A 23,298-nucleotide genomic window follows, 5' to 3' on the forward strand; every position below is an offset into this window, starting at 1 on the left:
GCTGCTGCCTAGCAAACACCTTCCATATTTAGTTATAACATGGGAAGGTTCCTTGGGTGTAAACCTCTGTGTGCTTGGGAGAAGGAGGCTCTCCTAATGCTCAGTGCTGCTGCTGCTGCAAACACACTGAGTGCTGTGGTGGGTGCAAAAGGCTTCCTTCCTGCTGTCTGCTGTCTCCTCCCCACTTCCCCTCCAACAAGTCCAGCTCCCTTCCCCAGCAACTTCACAGCTCCTGGGAATGCAGCAGTGTAGAGCTAGCCGGGAACCTCGAGGGACCCATGAGTGTCCCTGCAGTGAAGGAGAGCCAGGTCTCCTTTACCGTTCCTGATGTCTGCTTGTAGAATCTGCCCGTAGAGCTACGCAATGCACCAGGGTCCGGTGCTGCCAGAACGGTGGCTCCGTATGTTAAGTATTGCTTCTTGCCTTACGGGAAACAGGCTGTCATTTGGTTTTAGACTTCAGGCCAACACACATTGTGTAGGTGACTTGTTTTTCCTCTGTCCAGCCAGGATGGAGTCAGCATCTTCATTCCAACTCATCCATTGCCACAACAGTCAGACAGGTAGGATGCAGTTTGGCATTATCGTAATCTTGCTCTTTCTCAATTTCTTTTTCTCAATTTCTGTTCCCTCTCCACCTCCTTCTCTCTCTCTCTCTCTCGCTCTCTCTCTCTCCATCTCTCCCTCCTCTCTTTTCCTTTTTCTTTCTCTCTTTCACTCTCTCTTCCCCTCCTTTTCTGTCACTGGGGAGGAACACACGTGTTGGCCAAGGCAACATTTCTGCATCCTGAGTGTATGGAGTATATTTTCTCCATAAAGTGCAAGATTTGGTGACTTTTTTTATAGCTGTAATGTCCCCATAATTATTCCCACTTGAAGTCTTATCTTACATGGCCAAAACCACTTCCTTTAGGTTTTTGTATTTATGCATAACTCCACATTGTTCCTTGGCACAAAAGCTTGTTATACTCTTCGATAAATATTTCAGTACCTGAAAACACTATCCAGTACTGCAGCAGTTCCTAGCTTGCTCTGGTGGCTCTACAAGGTACACTGGTTGGGGTTATCCCACGGTGAGTCCTCTTGTTCACACTTACTTCTACCATCCTTTTCATCAATCTCCATTTCATTTACAACAGGAGCATTCTCTCTTAATATTGGCTATTCTGCCTAACAGAGAAAGCAAGGAACGGCACTGTCTTCCTATACAAATACATTATTTGTTTTGCTTTAGAACTGATTGTCAATAACTTCTCCCATAAATAAAACCTTTTGCCTAATCCTTAATTTTGCTCAATAAAAATCCACTCTCTAGAGTTTGTGGCCTTCACCTGCCTTGTTCAAAGGAGGCAGCATCTCAGTCCTTGCCTGAGTTCCTCCATGAGGGCTCACAGACATCCAGATGCCTTTGGGGCTCCATATATATATAATATATATATATATAAATTTTTTTTTTTTTTTAAATGGGGCAACTTGCCTCAGAAGACAACTTGCCAAAGTGAGACCAGCAAAGAGATCCTCTGTGTACTGCACCCATTTAGAAAGAGAACTCCCAAGGCAGAATCATATTTTGCTGTGCCAGGAATGACAAGGTACTCAAACTGCCTTTGACCTGATCCTCTCCTCTTGCCAGTATGGGAATTAAATTCCTGTTATTCCCTACCCAGTAATGTAATAGGACACATGGAGAAATACTGGAGATGGGCTAATTAAATCTCTACTGCTACCCAAGGGTTAAAGTGAAATAAAATGTTGTGTTTGAAAATGCCCCAAACTTACATAAGTGCAGAATTCAGTTGTAACAACCAAACGCAGTGTTCTTCTGCTGTGTATGCAAAGGAACCTATGATCTTTATTCTCTAGACATTGACATGGTTACAAACATTCATTGCAGGCAAAAGCGACAGAGGTTCACATTTTGTGCATCCCTCAGGTCACTTTGTTGCCTCATGACATCCTCACTCCTCCTCTTCTATCTTCTTGCCATGAAACTCCCGGCTTTTCACACGGAGCTTGTTGACCTGGGACTCTGCAATGTCAGCCCGCTCCTCAGCTTCCTCCAGCTCGTGCTGGATCTTGCGGAATTTGGAGAGGTTGACATTGGACAGTTCCTCCTGTGCGGGGAGAGGGAGTCGGTGGTGAGGAGCCCAGGGCAGGGGTTTCACTCCTCCTGCGCCTCGTCCTTGCGGGTCTGCTGCTCTTCCCTGGGGGAAGGCAAAACCTCCATCCCCCACCCACCACCGCCTACACGGAAGCCTCACACAGACCTCCTCATCCTCCCTTATTCAGGGCCCCACTGTGACAAGCCTCAGCGGCACTGTGTCCCTCCTGAGGAGCAATTTTGTCACTTGGATTTGTCATTTCTGGACTTATTCCCCCGTTATTGATGCCCAACTATCAGTGTGGCTTAGCAGGTAGAGAAAGACCCTGAAACCCTCTGCTTTTGGTCTGTAGCAGAGATTCAGGAACTTCTCAGTCAGTAGGTGAGAGCCCTGGGTTTGTTTAGTCTGACTTTCTGTATCAAACAGGCCGCAGAACTTCCCTCAGTTCATCCCTGAGCACAGGGTGCCCAGAACTCTGCAAGGCCTCGTGGCGTGGCCAAGACTTGGCAGTTCCTCTCATGCCCCTTTCCTGGGATTTGTACTCATCTCAACGAGCATGCTGCCCCGCTGGAAGGTGACTCTTGCCCAGTCTTCAAGCAATACTTACAGCCTCCTCAGCTTGCCTCTTGTAGGATTTCACCTTCATCTGCAGCTTGTCCACCAGATCCTGAAGCCTGAGAATATTCTTCCGGTCTTCCTCAGACTAGAGTGGTTTGTAAGCAGCAAACAGAATGAATTATTGGTTCTGCGTCGTGTGTGGTTAACAGTTCCCCTTGGGGATGGTGTGTGCAAAATTCGACTACTTGTGAGAAAGCTCTGTCAGCCCAAGGAGGCCTCCTGCCTTACCTGGTAGGTCAGCTCCTTCACCCTCCTCTCGTACTTGCGCACGCCCTTCACGGCTTCAGCGCTGCGCTTCTGCTCAGCGTCAACCTCCGCTTCCAGCTCCCTCACCTGCAATGAGAAGCCCGGCTTTGGAGCTTCCGTGCTGCTTACTTACATGACACGTTCTCTAACGCACAACTCAAAGCCCTACGCACTCTGGCCTCCAGCTTCTGGATTTGCTTCTTGCCTCCCTTCAGTGCCAACTGCTCGGCCTCATCCAGACGGTGCTGCAGGTCCTTCACCGTCTGGTCCAGGTTCTTCTTCATCCTCTCCAGGTGGGCACTGGTGTCCTGCTCCTTCTTCAGCTCTTCGGCCATCATGGCTGCCTGAAGGGAGCAAAGGGTGAAAGCCATTTTGGGGTTGGAGACATTTGGGGGAGAACACATCCACCCGGAGCAGTGAAAGGAGCCCCCAGCTCACATCTGTGATGGCCTTCTTGGCCTTCTCTTCAGCATTGCGGGCTTCCTGGATCGTATCCTCCATTTCACCCTGAATTTGCACAATGTCTGTTTCCAGCTTCTTCTTGGTGTTGATCAAGCTGGTGTTCTGTTGAACAACAAATAATATCATCCAGTTAGTTACAAAAACAAACCCTTAGAAACTTTTAGAAACTTACTGTTTACTTTTAAACTTATCATTGATACATCTATTATTATCATCTTCCTTCAAATGAGTCATCTTGTTAGGTCATACTCAGTGAGATAGCAAAGAGTGCTTAGGATTTTGCAAAGCACGTCTGTCTCCTGTTAATGGAATCCTACTCATTTAGCCATAATCTAATTCTTCATACAAGGGTAATAACTCTGGTTCAGGTTAAGATTTTTATGGCAAGAGATTATTTAAGAAATTACACAGACGAACAATCTGGAAAAGGAAAAAGAAAACGGTCCTTGAGACTTTGAATCTAGTGAATCTAACCTGAGTGTGGAGGAGCTGAACTCTCTCAGTTGCATCCATCAGTTCCTGCTCAGCCACCTTCCTCGACCGCTCCGTCTGCTCCAGGGCTGCCCGTAGCTCCTCAATTTCAGCCTGCAGCAGGTTTGCTCTGCGCTCCACCATGGCCACCTGCTCCTTCAGGTCCTCCTGTGTCCTGAGAGCATCGTCCAAGTGTATCTGGGTATCCTGGAAAGAGAGGAAAGAGACATTATAAGGTGGCACAACACGGTTACAGCATGGCAATTACCACCAGTCTAATCATTACTATGTCAGTATAATACATCTATATATGTATTTATAGATAAAATGTATATATTGGGCAGAGGAAAGAACCTTTCCTCATCCTCTAAAGTGCTGCTTCATAACAGAGTCAATGCTCTGGGGCTGAAAAATGAAGAGCCCGTGATCAAGAAAAGGATCCAGGAAAAGTCAACCATGCAAAATGGATCCAACCACCCGCATTAGAACCAGTGCCACAGGAAAAGCCCATAAGGTATTATTATATAAGGTATTAGGGACTGGAGATTCCTTACTAAAAGGAACCAAAACACCCACTTACCATCCAGACAATTGCTCTAGAGAAGTTTGCTGCCCACAAGGAGCTCTCTCTCATTCGTGATGTCACTGAGAGGCTGCCAAGCCTGGTGAGCCCTTCAGGTTATCATCTGCTCCTACTAGTCCATGTAGGCTTTAATGATATTGCAACAAGGCAATGTAGAAGCATCAAAAGAGACTGTATGTCCCTTGGAGCAATATCAAAAGGATATAGAGCACAGGTGGTGTTCTCCTCTACCTTCCCAGTCAGAGGAAGGGGTTCAGGAAGGAGGAGAAAGATTAAACAGGTGAATGCCTGGCTGTCTAGCTGGTGCCATATTCAAGGTTTTTGCTTCTATGAGAAGCTCGGTCTGTTGGGAGCTGACGGGATTCACCCAAACAAGTGTGGGCAAGAGGCTCTTTGGCCGCAAGCTGGCCAGAGCTTTAACCTGGAATAAGCAGGGGAAGGGAATGGAGTTTTGAGTAATGGAGAGGAGCCGGGGGCTGCTGATATGTTAGGAAGCAATGAGGAAACATCTGTTGAAGGTTCCAAAGGAATTAGGGTTTGTTCCCCTAAAAGGTAATATGGTTGATTGCCTAATTAAGTGTCTCTGTATCAATGCACATAGCATGGGTAAGGGATGGGAGGAGTTGGGAAGCCGCTGTGCACCCAGAAAGCTATGATCTGACTGCTGTTACTGAAACCTGGTGGCATGAATCATAAGATTGCAGCGCTGCAATCAATGGCTGTAAATTGTTCAGAAAGGACAGGCAAAGAAGGAGAAGTGGGCAGGTTGCCCTCCATGTGAAAAATGGGTTGATTGCAGAGAGGTGTCTTTGAAAAACAGTGATGAGCCAGGTTGAGAGCTTATAAGTAAAAATTAGAGGCCACGCCAACGAAGGAAACCTCGTGGCTGGTGTTTGCAACAGGCCAGCTGACAAATTGGAGCCTGTTGGTGAAGTGATATTACTTCAGCTATGGGAAGCATCACGCTTGCAGGCTCTGATCCAGCTGGGGAACTTCAATCAGTCTGACATATGCTGGAAAAGCATCACAGCAAGCTGTAAGAAGCGCAGGACACTCCATCCAGTCCAGGGGACTTCATGCAGGGCATAGACAGCCCAAGTGGAGGAGAAGCATTACTGGACCAGCTGCTTACCAACACAGATGAAGTGATTAGAGATGCCAAACCTGCTGGCAGCCTGGGCTTCAGTGATCATGCCCTGGTGGTATTCACAGTCTTGAGGGACATGGGCCAGATGAAGTGTAGGGTAAAGACCCTAAGTTTTAGGAGAGCAGACATTCAGTTGTTGAAGGACTTACTGGGTGGGACCCCCTGGGAAACTGTCCTCAGGGCTAATGGAGAAGAAGAGAGTTGCTCTTTAAGAACACTTGCCTTGGAGTGCCAGAGTGCATGGGAGTTCCCAATTCCCATGTGTAAGCAATCAGGCAAGGAAGGCAGGAGAACAGCATGGCTGAGTATGGACCTCCTGGTCAAACTGAAGGGTAAGACGAGAATGCATAGGCAGTAGAACCAAAGACACCTGTCCTGGGAAGAACATAAGGCTGCTGCCCAGATGTGGAGGGATGGGATCAGGAAGGCTAAGGCACAGCTGGAGCTGAATTCCTAGTGTATTAAGCAGCATTTCATTTAGTTCTGGGCCCCACAACTGAAAAAGGACGTTAAGGGGCCTGAATGCATCTGACAGAGGGCAACAAAGCTGGCGAAAGAGCTGGAAGGCATGTCCTCTGAGGAGCGGCTGAGGACATGGGATTTGTCTAGTTTGGAGAGAAGGATGATGAGGGGCGACCTCATTGCTCTCTACGGGTTCCTGAGGAGGGGACATGGAGAGTAACATGCTGATGTCTTTTCCCTGGTATCCAGTGACAGGATGCTGTGGATGCCCTATCACTGGAAGTGTTCAAAGTCAGGTTGGATGGAGCTTTGAGCAGTCTGATCTTGTCCTTGCCCACCGTAGAGGGCCTGGACTAGAGGATCTTTGAAGGTCCCTTTCAACCCAAGTCACTCTACGATCCAGTGGTTCTCTGATATTAGACAAGCAAGACACCTCTGTGCACGCCCTTAGCTTAACATACCTTGAGCACTGCCTGCGTGTTTCTCAGGTTCTTTTGTGCCTCTGCAGCCACGCGGTTGGCATGGCTCAGCTGGATCTCCATTTCGTTCAGGTCTCCCTCCATCTTCTTCTTCAGCCGCAGGGCTTCGTTCCTGCTCCTGATCTCGGCGTCCAGGGTGCTCTGCATGGACTCCACGATTCTGAGGTGGTTTCTCTTCATCTGGTCAATCTCCTCATCTTTCTCTGCGATCTTCCTGTCAATCTCAGATTTCACCTGGTTGAGCTCAAGCTGGAGGCGCAGGATCTTGCCCTCTTCATGTTCCAGGGAGGCCTGGACAAGTGGACACAATCATTTGTTATGTCAGTAAAGCTACTGCTTGCTTTCTGGGAGATTCTGAAATATTCCAGGAAATCTCAGCTGGCTGCATTGCCCAGACCAAACAGAGGGGGACCACGCATTTTTCAGCCATATTTCCTCATTGCTCATATTTTTAGGGCAGACACCAGTGACTGTGGGTGTGTACCTCAGCTTCCTCTAGAGCAGCCTGGATTTCAGATTTCTCCTGCTCAATCTGCTTCTTGACTTTCTCCAGCTCATGAATCACCTTTCCCCCCTCTGCAATCTGCTCCGTGAGGTCGGAAATCTCCTCTGCAAGGAAGGGTGAGAAGTGGCACGGTCAGGCTCAGAGCTGAAGGGGAAGGGCCCAGCCACACCAAGGTGACAAGTATCTTTGCAGACCTGCAGGCGGTAGTGGTGGGCAGGGAGAAAGCCCTGCCAGGAGCAGAGGGCCAGGCACTTACGCTGCAAGTTCTTGTTCTCCCGCTTCAGCGTTTCCAGGTGGTCCAAGGACTCCTCATAGGCATTCTTCATCTTAAAGAGCTCCGTGCTGAGAGAGCGAGACTCCTTCTGGGAGGCTTCCAGCTCAGCCTGCGTTTCCTCATACTTCTGCTTCCATTCTGCCAGGATCTGAAGAGAAACGGGGCGTCAGTATGCAGGTGGCAGTCGGGAGGACATGCTCTGCCCAGGAGCCCCGGGGCTGGAGCCCAAAGACCTTGTCAAAGTTCTTCTGCTTCTTATCCAGAGCCGCGCAGGCAGCATTAGATCGCTCCACGTCAATCATCAGGTCCTCCACTTCATTCTGCAGCCTCTGCTTTGTCTTTTCCAGGGAGGCACATTTGGCATTCACAGCCTCAACGTGTTCCTCTGCATCCTGCAGGCGCTGTGCCAGCTTCTTCCTGGGAGGTGGTAAGAACAGCTCATGGTTTGAGAGCAAAGGGGAGGCTGTGGTGTGTGGCTGATGGGATTTTCACGACAGGACATTTTACCACTTCACTGAGTACGTGTCCTGTGCACAGACAGTGAAAGTCCTCCCCCAGCTTGTCATTGTTTTCCCAGTTCAGATTCCCAGGCTTTCACAGCCACTGTGCCTTCTGTGTTCAGTGTCCAGAGGTTTTCTGTACCATTCCCTGGGTCAGGGGAATATTTTCCTCTACATTTCCTAAACCACAGCCTTTGGAGGATGTACTTTACCTCAGCCCTTACCCTGCCCCAAAGCACAGCTTTAACTTTTTAGGACAACATCGCAGTCGTGTCTTCAAATTTCCCCTGTTAGCCTACCCCTTATTTTGTCTTCCCCACATTGCCCACGTACTTGGCCTCCTCCAGCTCCTCCGTGCGCTGGATAGCATCCGTCTCGTATTTGGTTCTCCACTGGGCCACCTCGCTGTTGGCCTTGGACAGGGCGCGCTGCAGCTCCCCCTTGGCTTCCTGCTCCTCCTCGTATTGTTCCCGCAGCAAGTCACAGTCGTGGCGAGCTGACTGCAAGGCGTGGGCCAGGGCGTTCTTGGCCTGGGTAGAGAGGGGGATTGGGACAAGGAATGGTAATGTCTGGGAAATCTCTCCCAATGAGTTCATTTAACACTGCCAACATGACCGCTGGGAGGGTATAGGTGTTTGCAGTGAAGGACAGATGTGAGCCTGCAGGACAAAATCCACCGATCAGACTCCCTGCAGAAATGAATGTCTTCTCCCAGTATGGCTTCTGCTAAGCAGACCCTGTCCCCACTAGGCAGTGGGAAGTTAAGAGCATTTTTGTTGGCCAGATGTAGGAAAAACCATCACCTTTATCTCTTCCTCTAGGTGCCTCTTGAGTTCTTCAATCTGTTGGGTGAAAGCCTGCTTGCCTCTTGACAGCTGAGAAATCAGAGCATCTTTCTCCTCCACCTGGCGTGAATATTCACCTAGGAAAGCACAGAGGAAGGAAATATTTTCAATGTCGTTTCTGACGGGTGTAGCATGACCTCCTGTTCCACAGCTCAGAGGGGGCTCTCACCTGATTCTGTCTGCAGACGAGCTCTTTGAGCACTGAGGTCATTGATCATGCGCTGATGCTCTTCTTCCTTTGTCTTAATCTCACTCAGCTGGTCTTCCAGTGTGCGGCACATCTTCTCCAGATTTGCCTGTGGAGAAGAGGGAGAGTGAAAGAAGATTAGTATCTGGACACCTCGTGATTCTTAACAGCTCAAATCCCAGCAGAAAAATGTGCACAGGCATGCAAGTTATATACTGCTCCTTGGCATTAGAGGGTTAGAAATACAGTTCCATACAGAGTCAGAGAGTTATATTGTAACCTGACCATATGTTTCAACATGATTTATTTGCAAGTTGTTTTCAGGATATTTTTCAATACCTTGGCTTTGGAGACAGACTCCATGTTACTGGCCAAGTCGTCAATCTCCATCTTCAGCTCACTCTTCTCCTTCTCCAGCTTCTGCTTCACGCGTTGCAGGTTGTCAATCTGCTCCCCAAGCTCAGCTGTGCTGTCCGCGTGCTTCTTCCGCAGGGCGGCAGCCGTGGCTTCGTGCTGCAGCGTGGCCTCTTCGAGGTCACGGCGCATCTTCTGAAATTCTGCCTCACGCTTCTTGTTCATCTCGACCTGAGCTGCTGTAGCCCCTCCTGCTTCTTCCAGGCGCTCGCTGATCTCCTCTAGCTCCCTCGAGAGGTCAGCCCGATGCTTCTCTGCTTTTGCCCGAGAGGTTCGCTCTGCCTCAATTTCCTCCTCCAGTTCCTCGATACGAGCCTGGGGAACATTAGGGACCCTTCACACCCATGCCCTCCTCCTTCCTGACCTCAGACTGGTGAGAGGGGGCCAGGGACAGAGGCTTGCCTGCAGCTCCTTGATCTTCTTCTGTAACTGAATGCCCAGAAGTTGCTCATCCTCGATTTTGCTCTGGATCTGGCTGATTTCAAAGTCTTTCCTGTGGGCAAAGCAAACCGTGTCAGAGCTCAAAGAGGAAAGACAAGTGCACCAGCCCAGCACTCAGGTGCCCCACAGCCACACTTACTTCTTCAGTTTCTCATCCAGCTGCTGCTTATCATTTTCCAAGTCCATTATGGTGTCATGGGCCAGCTTCAGGTCTCCTTCGAGTTTCCTCTTGGCTCTCTCGAGGTCCATGCGCAGTTTCTTTTCTTGCTCCAAGGACCCTTCCAGCTAAAACAAACAGGACCATCATTGCTCCATCAGTCAGGTTTAACTCTATTACCTGTCCTGGTTTTGCTGTACACCTCTGTGCTTACGTCATCCACTTGCTGCTCCAGCTTGGTCTTAGCTTTGGTCAGCGTATTGACTTTGTCCTCTTCTGCCTGCAGGTCATCCAGTGTCTGCTGATGGGCCTCTTGGAGGGCTTTCTTCTCTTTTGTCAGCTTGGCAATGGTCTCGTCCAGGGCTGCCATCTCCTCTGTCAGGTTTTTCACCTACAAATATGAGCAAGTGTCAAAACTGGGTAGAAAATATGTTCACTGGTGCCGTGACTTTTCCTCTTTACAATATTTTGCCAAGTGTTTCATTTATCCTTTGGATGCTCAGAGAAGTACCAGCTGAAAATTTCCAAAGGCAACATGTCTTATGGTAGCAGGCTCTTGCCCTAAGGGTCAGTGATGTTTTGGCCCTTGATGTGTCTCCCCACATGTGTACCTTGTTTTCAGTGGCATGCTTTTCCTTCTCAACCTTGGCCAGTGTTAGCTCAAGGTCATCAATATCTTTCTTCAGCTCTGAGCATTCATCTTCCAGTTTTCTCTTCTTGGCTGTCAGCTCAGCATTAATTTCTTCTTCATCCTCAGCCCTTTCAGTCACCTCCTTTACTTTGGCTTCCAACTGGATTTTGGTTTTGATGAGCTGGTCACATCTTTCCTCAGCATCAGCTAAAGCATCAGCTTCCTGGTGGGAAAATATAGGAAAGGTCATTTAATGCTGAAGGAACAGATGTGCATCAGTAACGCCTCAGGGATTACTTTTGGGGAAAAGGTTATCGCACAATTAAATTACAAATTACAAATTTCGAATTCACCTCAAGGTCATTGCCTTAATATTGCCTAATAAGTTTCCGAGAGGCCAAATGCCTTTGGTGACAAACATCCAAGGCTGGCACTTGTCTCCTTGGATGTAATGGGCATCCGTGTCTTCTGGGAGCAGTAGCTACAGAAGCTCGGGTAAGATATGCCATAAGAAATGTCACTAGGGTCTTCATTTCATCAACAGAATTAAGGCAGAGTAGCTGGTCAACTGAATCATTAGTCTACTTAATACGCTACAGTAACTATAATGCAGCTTCATGTCATGAACTCACATGGGGGCATGTACATGTAGGCATTAAGACTGAAAAGTCATTCTTTAGCTTAAGGTCAACTTTGTAATACTGAGATTTGATGGGGAAAGACTGTGGCCTGAATTTTGCCTTTAGTTACCTGGTATCAGCTTAGAATATTTTGCAAGGCGGTTTACTGGACAATTTGAGTTCTGTAGTACAAAAGAAGAGTTAGATCGTATTTACTCATGTTACTCACAGCCTGCACTTGGAGCTGCAGGTCATTCTTCTCCTGCACCAGTTTCACCATTTTCTCCTCCAGCTCCTTCCTCTTTGCCTCAGACTTTGCAAGCTCTTCCTTGGTTTTCTCAAACTCCTCCTTCATGTTGGCCATCTCCTTCTCAGATTCTGCACTCTTCAGCAAGGGCTTGATCTTGAAGAACAGCTTCATCCAGGGCCAGTGCTTCACGTTCATGAATGCACGAATGTTGTACTGGATGCAGAAGATGGACTCCCTGAAGCATAATTAAAATGTACGTTGAATATTTGCAGTATGATGGGTGCCAACATTTTCTCCCAAGTACAGTGACTTTAACTGAAGGTGAGGAATGTCTACCTCCTCTGCACCATTCTCTGGTATTCGACTCTCATCAGGAAGCCCCTGCACCTGGCCTGGGTGCGAGTGATGAGCTGTGCCAGCTTCTCATCCCTCATCTCCTCCAGGAGTCCCAGCAGCCCAGCTTTGAAGAACACCTTGAGAAAGGGGATGTTGCAGCACATCACTGTCGCATAGAGCAAAGCACTGACACGCAGTGAGTGAGTCAAGCAGGGTTTGTACCTTGGTGTGGCCAAATTTGTACTGGGTGTGGTCCACATCGATTGACCCAAGAAGCTTCTCAGAAGCCTTCTTGCTATCAATGAACTGTCCCTCTGGGATGGCACTGGCATTTAGCACCTTGTATCTGGGAAAAGAGAAAGAGGAAGATAAGGCTATTTTTGTCCCAGCCAACACACCCTAGCCACTGAACCCCATCAGCTCACATAGAGCTATTTTTGACAAAGGAGTCCAGCCTGAATGAACCGACATTGTTTTTAATGATGCTGAGGAGTGCAGTGCAGTGCTCTTACCTCTGTTTGAAGTCAGCATAGAGAACTCTGCTGGGGAAACCTTTCCTGCAAATTCGGATCCCTTCCAGCACTCCGTTACACCGCAGCTGGTGAAGTACCAGTTCATGCTCCATGGCACCTAGCAATTCAGAGCATAAATGCATACCACAGCTTCCAGTGCAGAGGGGAACGGTTGCATCAGAGCAACTCCTCTGCCTTCTTGAGCATCTTACCAGGCGTTTTTGTTTCGTTTGGGATGATGCAACGGACAAAATGGGGGTGAGTGCTCCGTAGATTGGTCATCAGCTTGTTTAAGTTCTCCTGTGGAATCATGTAGAAGAGGTTAGATGAAAAAAATTTACTTCTGTATATTCTGTATCTAGATTTCAAGGAGTTTATATAAAGAAGCTCAGGACAAGAAAGATTTCATTTCATTTAGATTTAATTTCATTTCATTTAGATTTAATCAAACTTCTATACACTTCAGTAGTCTCATTAAAAAAATCCTGAAAATATGCACCTTAATCTGGATGAAAGTAAACATTAGCGTATAAAAATTTTAACAGAATCCTCTATGGGATTAATATTAAGATTATATCTCAAATTATAAAAATGTTTTTCACAAAGAATATTAGTGGACTTTTAAAAGAGATTCAGGTGGTTATTTGAATCCCGAATATGAACAGATAATTACTAGGAAAAGGCAGTGAATAACTTCTACTCACTTAACACTTATTATTTTATTATAAAACCATGGTTATGAGAAGAAAAGGAGTTTAGATAGCTTAGATTTTAAACTGTGTGCATGTCACTTGACAGATTATGAAGTTCATACTTTACCCGAAAAAGAGCCGAGACTGTCTGGAAAGAAGAACCCTTCTTCTTTCCACCTTTTTTTCCACCACCAGCACCACCACCACTAGCCTCTTCCAAAAAAAAAAAAAAAAAAAAAAAAAGGAAAGAAAAAGAGAGAGGTTTTTTATATTATCTATTTTGTTACTTTTTTTACACAGCATAAATGTTTGAAAAAAAGAATTTTTGAAAACTAACCTGTTTCTGCTCCACCATAGGAGGCAAAGAGTAAGGCCAGTGTCTTCACTGATGATTTCTGGTACAGCCCAATGACGGTTTCATTCAGGGGATCCTTGTTCTTCTCAAGCCAGCCAGTGATGTTGTAATCCACTGTGCCAGCATAGTGCACCAGGGAGAAGTGGGCCTCTGCCTTGCCTTTGGCAGGCTTGGGCTTCTGGAAGTTGTTGGACTTGCCCAGATGCTGGTCATAGAGCTTGTTCTTGAAAGAGGTGTCAGTTGCCTTGGGGAACATGCACTCCTCTTCCAGGATGGAGAAGATGCCCATGGGCTGGAACATAGTACAGTAAAGAAGAAAGAATAATATGATACAATTGGTCTTAAAGGGAACATAGTAAAAGACAGGAAGCTGAGAAACATAACAATACCCTTGCCATGAAGAAGATTTATTTCTAAAAAGTGAATGTAAAAGATTTACCTGCTTGACTCACATCTTGTCACAGTGATTCACAAATTATTTTTTATGCTAAAAACCATGTTAAAAAATCAAGAGGAGAAAGATTATATTTAAAAATATTTTTCACAAGTTTTCATTGTCTATTTACTTCAGGTTTTGTATTTTTCACCAACTCCCTAAATAACAAGAAATCTTTTATTTTCTTGCACTCAGAGGTCAAGCACTGACTGTATTGGTGTGTAGTTACCATCTAGAAAAAAATATATTGTCCAGATTTTTATTCCAGAACCTTAAGAAAGTTTTTTTATTTTATTTCATGAGTTGTTCTGTATTTTTTGAAAAAAAAAATCATTTAAACAATCAAGCAGAGATACCTTTCACACAAGGATGGAATGTGGGGAATGACTTTTGTATTTATCTGTGGACTTCATAGTATCTCTAATGCATAATAACCGATAGTACAGGTCGAGTTATTTCAACAACTAAAACACAATGTATGAAACTAACCATGGAAGAGACCTTTTTTTGAATAATATTTAACTGTTTTCAATTTAAAATAATGAGATCCTGAAAATACAAGACATTTTGAATTAAAAATTTACCTTCTCAATGAGCTCAATGCAGGCAGCCAGGTCCATGCCAAAGTCAATGAATGTCCATTCAATTCCCTCCTTCTTGTACTCCTCCTGCTCCAGCACGAACATGTGGTGGTTGAAGAACTGTTGCAGTTTCTCGTTGGTGAAGTTGATGCACAGCTGCTCCAGGCTGTTGAACTGAACAGTGGAAAAAGGAAACAACCAACCACCCATCATCATCATGCACAGTTTCTGATCATTGTCAATGCTTTATAAACCACATAAAACACAACTGTATTATAAGGACTACACCATAGCAGGACCTATATGCTTCTCCCCAAAGAAATACTCACATAATGATAATGGAAATTTTTCCAGAGCAGGTATTCCTAGTAAATCTCTTAAGATTCATATAGTACTTAGGCATTTTTTTTTGTTCAGCCAGAAAGATGAGTGTATGTCCTGGTCTCAAATTTTTAAACATTTGATATCTCTGATCGAACACTTACCTATTCATTCTTTGGTTCCTTAAACAATGTACATACACATATTTAACCTGTTATGTGTTTGTCACTGGGTATTCAAATCCTAGTTCTGTTCTACACTCTCTTATATAAAACTATTGCAATTATGCTGCGTTTTTTTTAATCAGTAAGCTTAAACTGTTACTATATTACAACATATATAATTTTATTTTCTATTTCTATACAAACAACATAATTCTGTTCTTGTACTGATGAGCCTTCTGAAAATTTTTCTCTGTGCTACAAAAGTAAATGAAGGACTTTCTTCCAGAAAGTTGCAAATTACTAGCATTTTAAACCTCCAGAAGAATATTACTGGAAACTCCTCTGATATAGCAGTCTCTCCCTGAAAAAGCCATCCTCAAACCTGGAATTCTCACATCAAAGATCTCGAAGCCAGCAATGTCCAGGACACCAATGAAGTACTGTCTGGGCTGCTTCGTATCCAGCTGCTGGTTGATGCGGACCACCATCCACAGGAACATCTTCTCATAGACAGCCTTTGCCAGGGCACCCACTGAATTGTTCACCTAGAGCACAGAAGAATGGAGCAGAAGAAAAACAATGTCTGGAGCAAATAGTAAATGATACAAGCCAGAGGTTCCCAGTCACCAGCTGGTTGTTACCTGCTGCACAGTTTGACCCTTGGTCACATATTCATTCCCAACCTTGACTCGGGGGTAGCAGAGGGCCTTGAGCAGGTCTGCTGAGTTCAGACCCATCAGATAGGCAGCCTTGTCAGCAACTAAGTAGGAGATAGAACAATAAGACTAACAAGACATGCAGCATTTTGAGTGATGAACCCTTTTCAAAGCAACTGCAATATTGAATGTCCTTGTGATCAAATTCTGATTACAGGATTTCAGAGGAAGCACAATAGTCATTAAAGTGAAAATCATCTTTGTTTTGAAAGCACTTCAGAGCAGTACACCTAAATGCTACTTCTGTCTTTAAAAATCTTCACAGAAGCATCTAGACACAATGTATTTATTAAAAATTCATGCTGAAATCTGAAGTTCATCACTTCAGAGCTAACTGGCATCTATAGACCAGGCAACAAAATACAAATGTTTTAGCATGTTCGCCATCTGAGTGTAACCCAAAACCCATGCTCAGGTACTTGGACTACATATATTCTTTTGCTGCAGCTATAACCCTAAAGGAGAATGCATTCCAAAATTAGAGGCAACAATTAAGAAGTGCCCCTTTCTGGAGACTTACTTTTATAGTCATAGCAGAAAGGTGGGCATATTCATTCATTCAGGATCAAAACCTAAAAATTCAGTCCTGAAGCTGGCCATCTGAGAGCATTCTTTGGAAGAAGTAGACAGGGCTTAGTCATTTTAAACTGTGTATGCATTATATAAGATTTAAGTGCTTAAGTAGTCAGCTGGGAAGTACAAATGTGTCAGTTCTTCCCTAGCATAGTGTTCCTATGCTTCACTTAGACCAATGTTCAAATGGTACTAGCGTGTAGAGACAATTATGGGTTTGAATCTCCAAAGGGGAAGAAAGAAGTTGAGGAAAAGTTCCCTTTTACCTGGGCAAAATTCCTAAATAACATGTGATTTATGAAGGAGAAGTTCTAATACCAAATTTAATGCCTCCATTTTCTTTAAAAGAGGAACTAGAAATATAATTTCTGAAAAATCCTTCTCTTCTCAGTAGGTCTTTAATATAAGCACACTGAGCAGACTGTGCTATCCCAAACTGAGATAGACCAGGAGAGAAATATGTACACATGTGCAATTTATACTTTAAATAAAGATTATGCAGTGATTGAAAGAAAGGTATATTTTGGATGGCAGTTTCATACCTGTATACTATCTCACCTAAACACTTTTTTTTACACATTTCCACTGTTCTCTTTCTCCATATTCCAAACTGAATTATTATTGCCACTTCTATTTCTAACAGGACAGTCACAGACTTCGCTGATACCTTCTGTGCCATCGGGCTCTGCCTGCTCCTCTCGCTGTTTCTGCTTGAACTTCAGGTTCCCGTAGTGCATGACAGCCCCCGTCAGCTTGTAGATGGCGGTCTTTTCATCAGCAGTGAATCCCAGGATGTCAATGGCACTCTGCAATAGGAACAATAAAATAAAAGCTTTGTCTGGGAGAGATGACAATAGGTAAAACATTTTTAATTGTCACTTACATCTGTAGCCATCAGCTCCTCCTGGTCATTAATGCTGGCAACGGTGATCTCACCTTGACTCACAAAGTGATAGTCATATGGGTTGGTGGTGATGAGGAGCATGTCTGAAAGTAAGAAGAGGGGACATGCAGGCTTAGTTTAGTCAAGCAAGTGATAGTGTGAGCTGATGCTCAACAATCTTTCTCCAAGTTAATCATTCTTCCTACCAATTAGCTCCGGCTTCTTGTTGGACATGATCTGATAGAATATGTGGTAACTTCTTTCTGCCTTGAGCTGGAAAGTGACTCTGGACTTCTCCAGCAGATCTAGAGGGAAAATTTAATTAGAAACAAGAAGAAACAGCAAAAAATTAAGTAAGGAGAAATGGGAAGAAAAAGAGGGAAGACAGGATAGATGGATAGATTAAAAGATGCTGTAAGGATAGATGGGTGAATGGATGGATTGTGAACTGCTCAGGAAAGTGTCTTACATGTTTCAATATCGGCAGAAGCTAGCTTTCCTGTGGCACCAAAGTGAATTCTGATGAATTTGCCCTTTAAAGGAATAAAAGTGTCTTAAGATTTACATCATAAAAACATATCCAAAATTAAGAGATTTGCCATTTATTCCATTGGGCAAAATATTTCTACTTAGAGACATTTTCTCAAGAATCATCTATATATCCACCATTGACGTAATGTTATAACTTTTTGACCATGAAAATAATCAACAGTAGCACAGCTGTATATTTTATGTATGTTGAATGTGCAAATGGAAGGAATGTGTAGATATTGTTAGCTTCTAACTATATCCTGCATACAGAGAGCAGTCACCTTAATGATACAGAAACAACCATTTAACTAAGTCAGCTGCTTAAATGTCTTGCTATCGAATATGCCATTTTACTTCTGATTAATTAGATTTGACATAGAGCAAATATATTATTCAAGTATAAATTCTCTCTCCCCCTCCCCCCCCCCCCTTCTTCTTGAATTCTTTTTTTCTTTCTGTATCTCTCTTTTTCTTTCTTTACCATATTTCCTAACCTCCCTCCCTTTCTTCTTGGCATTCTGTCTGTCCGTCTTTTAGCAAACAAGCAGAAACATAAGTGAAAATAAATACAACTATTGTTTAACACTGCAAAACATTATAGGAGAAAGAGCATTACTTTAATTTGCAACACAATCCAAAGCCGAATTATTTTTTTCATAGAATCACTATTTTTGAAAATTGAGGAATTACCATTAGGATAAGTGACACAGTAATGATAAGAAAATTAAATCTTACTCTTGAAAACACAATGGTTGAACAACAGGAAAGAATGGTCACAATTCTCCTGTTTAATAATTTTCAGGAATCATTTGGTTAAGCAACTTACAAAACGTGAGGAATTGTCATTCCTCACAGTCTTGGCATTTCCAAAGGCCTCCAGCAGTGGGTTAGCGCTGATGATTTGATCCTCAAGCGTTCCCTGCAGAATGATCATTATTCAGTTACAGCGTTTAGTTGACATGGCAATTACATGTTGAGAATTCTGTCTGTTCTTCCTCACTCACCTGCATTTTGCCGGCCTGCTGCTCCTCCTTCTTCTTATCCCCACTCGCTGCAATTGTTGCAAAGTACTGGATGACACGCTTTGTGTTCACAGTCTTCCCGGCACCGGATTCTCCGCTGTGAAAACAAAGAGAGAAGCAGAGAGCGTGTGGTCAGGCGGGAGGTCCCCCAGCACCGGGCAGCCCCACAGGGACCCGAGAAGGGATCTACATACGTGATCAGGATCGACTGGTTCTCACGATCTGTGGAGAGAAGCAGAAATACAGTGCTTAAGACTCAATGAACAACACAGAAAGAATGAAATGTAGTCAGTAAGTTTAATGTTTTCAACACCATGCAGTCAGCTTGACTTAATCAAAGAAAGAAACAAACGAAAAAACCTCCACAGCATGTCATTTAGTGCAGGGGTGTCTTTTATTTAAAACAGTAGAAACAAATATGTGAAAATAGTAAAATATGCTTTGAAAAAGTCTCTTCATGTTACTGAGACAGAGTATGCCTCCAGAGAATTTAATGGGACATTCCCTCTGAGAGAGATGGAGTCACTCACCAGTCAGCATGAACTGGTAGGCATTGTCAGAGATGGAGAAGATGTGTGGAGGGGCCTCCTGGCGCTTCTTGCCTCGGTAGGCCAACACCACCTCCGGGTTGTACACCGGCAGCCACTTGTAGGGGTTGACAGTGACGCAGAAGAGACCCGAGTAGGTCTGTGAGGAAGGGAGACAGCACGTTGGCTTCCACCTACCCTGGCAGAGCAGTTCCTCCTCGCTGCCCAGAGGAAGACTGCTGCTGGTACTTACGTAGATCATCCAGGCTGCGTAACGCTCTTTGAGGTTGTACAGCACAGCGGGTTCGTGGAGGTGGGTCATCATGGCCATGTCCTCGATTTTATCGTACTTGGGAGGGTTCATGGAGAAGATCTGATCATCCTTCACGGTCAGGGTCTGTCAGAGGCAGACCATATGTCAGCTAAGAGTTCACAGTGACAATCAAATAGTGTCCTTCAGCTTTGTTTCTTACTCACCTCTCCACCTTCAGTCTTGACAGTCACCTTCCCTGTTTCTTTGCTCTGGATTGTCCCTTTCACAAAGGATTCTTTAGGATGCACCACAAAGACAGATGTCTTGGCATCGAAAGGCTTGTTCTGGGCCTCAATTCTCTCCTTTTCTGATTTTCGGAGGTAAGGAGCCGCCTCCCCAAAGACGGCCATCTCAGAGTCTGACGACATGGCTGCACTTTATGGAGGGACTCGTCAACAGAGAACACTGTGTAAGAGCAGGTATGTTGCTCAGATGTGTCACAAAGTTAAGAATTTGTTAGTAGAAGTAATGATGGAGAAAAGAATGATACTATATTAATACTATTCCCATCTTTTTTGGAAGTAATTGTATATTTTTGTATTGATGTGACTCAACATAGAAAATGTGAAAATTATATTTTAGAATATTGTTTGGCTTAGGGTCTACCGTACTGAAATCACATTTTAAATTATCTATAGTCACTTAGTAGTCAAGTATTTATACTGTGGATATAAGAACATCAAAATTCCTTTCGGCTACTTAGGCACTCTTATAATTCTTTTGAAATTATTATAATGCAGTTTATTCCTAAGTGACAGTAATTCAGAAAGCTTAGAAGACTCATACACTGCTGTCTTTAGTAGCACACAGACAACTTGAGGATCAGTTTCAGTTCTCTAAAACATTTGTATCATTGTATTAGTGATGCAATTATTTGCTGATTTTAGTGAGTTCTTGAATCCAGGTGTAAATGGCTATAATGCCTGTCAAAAGAAGAGTAATGGTGTTCCAAAGCACAGTGGCATAGTTCCATTTCTATAATTTTCTTTTGCTTTTTAAAAATTAATATAATTTCAGGGGAAAACAAAGTTAAACACAAAGAATCAAAGTTCAGCTCAGAAATTTAAAAAATGAGGACTTCTAAAACATTCATATCTCTGAAAAATTACTTTTTTCATTCTTCCCCCAGAAAAATCAGTAGGCAGCTTAGGAAAATATAAATTTATTTCTATTCTGTATAGAGATAGGTACATAATATTTACAGAACCTTTAATATTGTGTTATATTTGTACTAAAATGAGAGAGTAACATGATAATTCTTTATTTGTCCCTGCAGGAACAGGTGGTGGCTTACAGAGGAGGAGGGCTGCAGCTTCCATTTTTTTGTGAGGTAGAGAACAGGCAGATCAGTAAGGGGAATAAATGGCAGCATCACATTTTGCAGAGATGACAAACAGAGCTTAGTTACTTGTACTACAGCTCTTTCACTTCTTTAATGATTTCTTGGCAAATAACACAATAATTCCAATGGTCTGAGACAAAACGTTGAATTTTGCACTTTTTCTTACTGTGCTCATCTTGGTCCAGTTTTAATGCTGCAACAGCAAAGATGGGAAGCCAGCATCTCTGGCTTCTTTTTAGGTCAGTTAAATGGAAGTGGAGAATGTCCCCATAGGGATTTTCTAGTCTGACATCAGTTGTCAGGGACTTCAAACACAGTCACTTAAAGACTGGACCAGCTGATCTTTCAAGGTCCCTTACAACCTGGGCTGTTCTATGATTCTATGATTCACTTGGAAACATAACCAGCCTTGGGCACCCCACCACCTTCTACTGTAATCCACTGGATTAGAAAATATAGAGTGGAATAGTGACAATTCACTCAGCTGTATAGAAATCCCATCCAAAAGGATCTTTCTCTGTCCTCTAAGAATTAATAAATCGGGTTCTTACCTCTCGTGACACCAGATGGGTAGCTTGCAGGCTGGCAGCTGGTCAGTACTGTAAAACAGAAATGGCAATTCCTTACTTGCTGTTGCACAGAAATCCAGAGTGAAAATGTTCAGGTGCCTTGAAAGCAGATTTAAAATCTGCACTGAGAAACTGAGTGCCCTCCTGGAAATGAGCATTGCAGGCAGCAGGAATTCTGTGGCACATAAGGGAGCCATCCTCTTCCTGCGAGCCTGGGACTCCATACGCTTACCTTGAAGCTTTCCGTGGAGACAGAGCAGACTTGTCGCAGGGACGTTTTATATCATCTAGTCTGCAGATGCTACAGATGCCTACTCTTTCTTCGGTCAAAAAATTTTTGGCAAACCTTCTTTGGCAAAGCATTGTCTGGCAAACTGAACTAAGGGCATAATTGTCATTTGACATGACTAGATATAATTAGAAAATTTTGATGTCTTACTGACTATATGAATACATCTCCTATAAATAATTTGACAAGGGTGTTAAGGAGGGAATCTGGACTAGGCAAGGCACTTAGAGAACTTGGATGCGGGACTTATGGATTCTATTGCTGGCTTTCCCACCACTCACTGTATGACCCAGGGTGGATTGCTTGGTATGTCTCTGTTGCAGCTATCCCAGCTGTACAATGGGGATGACAACATTTATCTTTCCCATGTGATGGTGTGAAGCTTATAAGAAATGCCTAAGAGCAATACATTAAGCTGACCACTGTGAAGGGAATAAATATTTGATGGTCAAGTTAGTAAAATTCTGAAAATAAGGGAGTAATCAGGTTCCTTCAGTGTGATAGTGCTGGTGCCTGAAAGTCACAGATATGACAAGATGACTGTCCAAGAGACAAAGATTTGGTCACAGCAGAGGAGGCTGGGGTCTAGCTGAACTACTGAGTCTCAGAGATACGTGAGGTCACTTCTGATGTATGAAGAAGAGCTTACACACACTCATGAACATGTTCCCATCTGCCCACTTGAAGTTGCAAAAAAGTGGGAGGTTCTCCAAGAAGCCTGTGTGTGAATTTGTGCTAAGGAAGATGTCATAGGTATGCTATGATTTCTGCTATGTAGGTTAGTGAAGCTGAACAACAGATGTTCCTTTCTTTTCTTGATGTTTTAATTCATCAAAAAGTACCCATATTAGCAATTCAGGAATTCTCAGTTCTTTCTTACGTCTTTTTTCCAAGTCTGACCTGTCAATCTATACCATTAATAAAGGAAATTGCTAAGGTAAAGATTTGGGCCTGTAGAAATCTATGCCTGTTGAATGTTCATAACCCTTTCCAACAAGAAGTGGTTACAGTCATTACAGTCTATATATCAACAAAGTTTTTTTCATTTGTGCAGAAATTTCTGCTCCTGCAGAATTGCAGAGCACTCCCACCATCTCTGAGCTCAGCTGACACATCCAGAAGACAACCTAGGTAATGTGACTTGCAGTCACCAGTTTATCCATCAATACAACACTTCTTCTCCTCTAACATAAACCAGCCACAGTCTCAGCTAAAGCCTCTCTGCCATATGCATGCTCTCACCATCTAATTAATCGGAAAAAAACAAAGACCCTTTTAGCCCTTCCTACCCACAACTCCCAGAAACTAATATCTTACACATTTACACATTCATACAGTTCCTGCCACAAAAGCTATCAAAAAGTTTCTGCCTGTATCAGAACGCTAGAGGTGGTAGATAATCCTGATACTCTGAGAAAGGGGGATTTGCTGGTAGTCCTGGAAAGTGACTCATCTACTTTTAGGGAAAGGGCACTGTTACTTGAGCTGCTTTAAATGCTGTCACATCTAAACACACTTTTCTCATCGTCATTGGCATTTTGGTTATTGCAAGAGGTCAGGGACACAGGGACTAGGTAAGAAAAATAATGCATGGGATCCAAGGTAATAACCAGCATCAGGCTCTGCCTTGTGCATAAAGAGCTTGCTCCAAGAAGGACTCTGACATTGCAACACCCACATTTTGGGTGGTTGGGCCCCAGCCTGGAACCCAAACCCAAACTGAGACACTGGGTGCCGTCCAGC

At 44.1% G+C, this 23,298-nt stretch overlaps 1 protein-coding gene across 1 annotated transcript; it reads right to left on the minus strand.

Moving 5' to 3' along the window:
* Positions 1-1,827: 1,827 nt before the first annotated feature.
* Positions 1,828-21,512, minus strand: LOC141967806 (myosin heavy chain, skeletal muscle, adult-like). Its single transcript, XM_074921955.1, has 40 exons — positions 21,499-21,512; positions 21,249-21,296; positions 19,520-19,760; positions 19,296-19,439; positions 19,046-19,202; positions 18,710-18,737; positions 18,498-18,612; positions 18,320-18,412; positions 17,432-17,495; positions 17,169-17,267; positions 16,963-17,066; positions 16,747-16,885; positions 15,432-15,550; positions 15,186-15,335; positions 14,309-14,479; positions 13,271-13,580; positions 13,061-13,146; positions 12,454-12,541; positions 12,242-12,359; positions 11,952-12,075; positions 11,730-11,866; positions 11,373-11,628; positions 10,504-10,746; positions 10,107-10,283; positions 9,875-10,020; positions 9,697-9,787; positions 9,220-9,609; positions 8,863-8,989; positions 8,652-8,770; positions 8,182-8,378; positions 7,582-7,765; positions 7,331-7,496; positions 7,054-7,178; positions 6,552-6,860; positions 3,902-4,105; positions 3,404-3,529; positions 3,139-3,309; positions 2,948-3,052; positions 2,709-2,804; positions 1,828-2,113 (listed from the first exon to the last, which is right to left on the minus strand). Exons 3-40 carry the CDS (start codon positions 19,721-19,723, stop codon positions 1,958-1,960), a joined length of 5,838 nt encoding a protein of 1,945 aa, XP_074778056.1. The 5' UTR covers positions 19,724-19,760; positions 21,249-21,296; positions 21,499-21,512; the 3' UTR covers positions 1,828-1,957.
* Between the last annotated feature and the right edge of the window lie 1,786 nt (positions 21,513-23,298).

This window comes from Athene noctua, chromosome 18 (genome assembly GCF_965140245.1).
Source record: "Athene noctua chromosome 18, bAthNoc1.hap1.1, whole genome shotgun sequence".
NCBI lineage: Eukaryota > Metazoa > Chordata > Aves > Strigiformes > Strigidae > Athene > Athene noctua.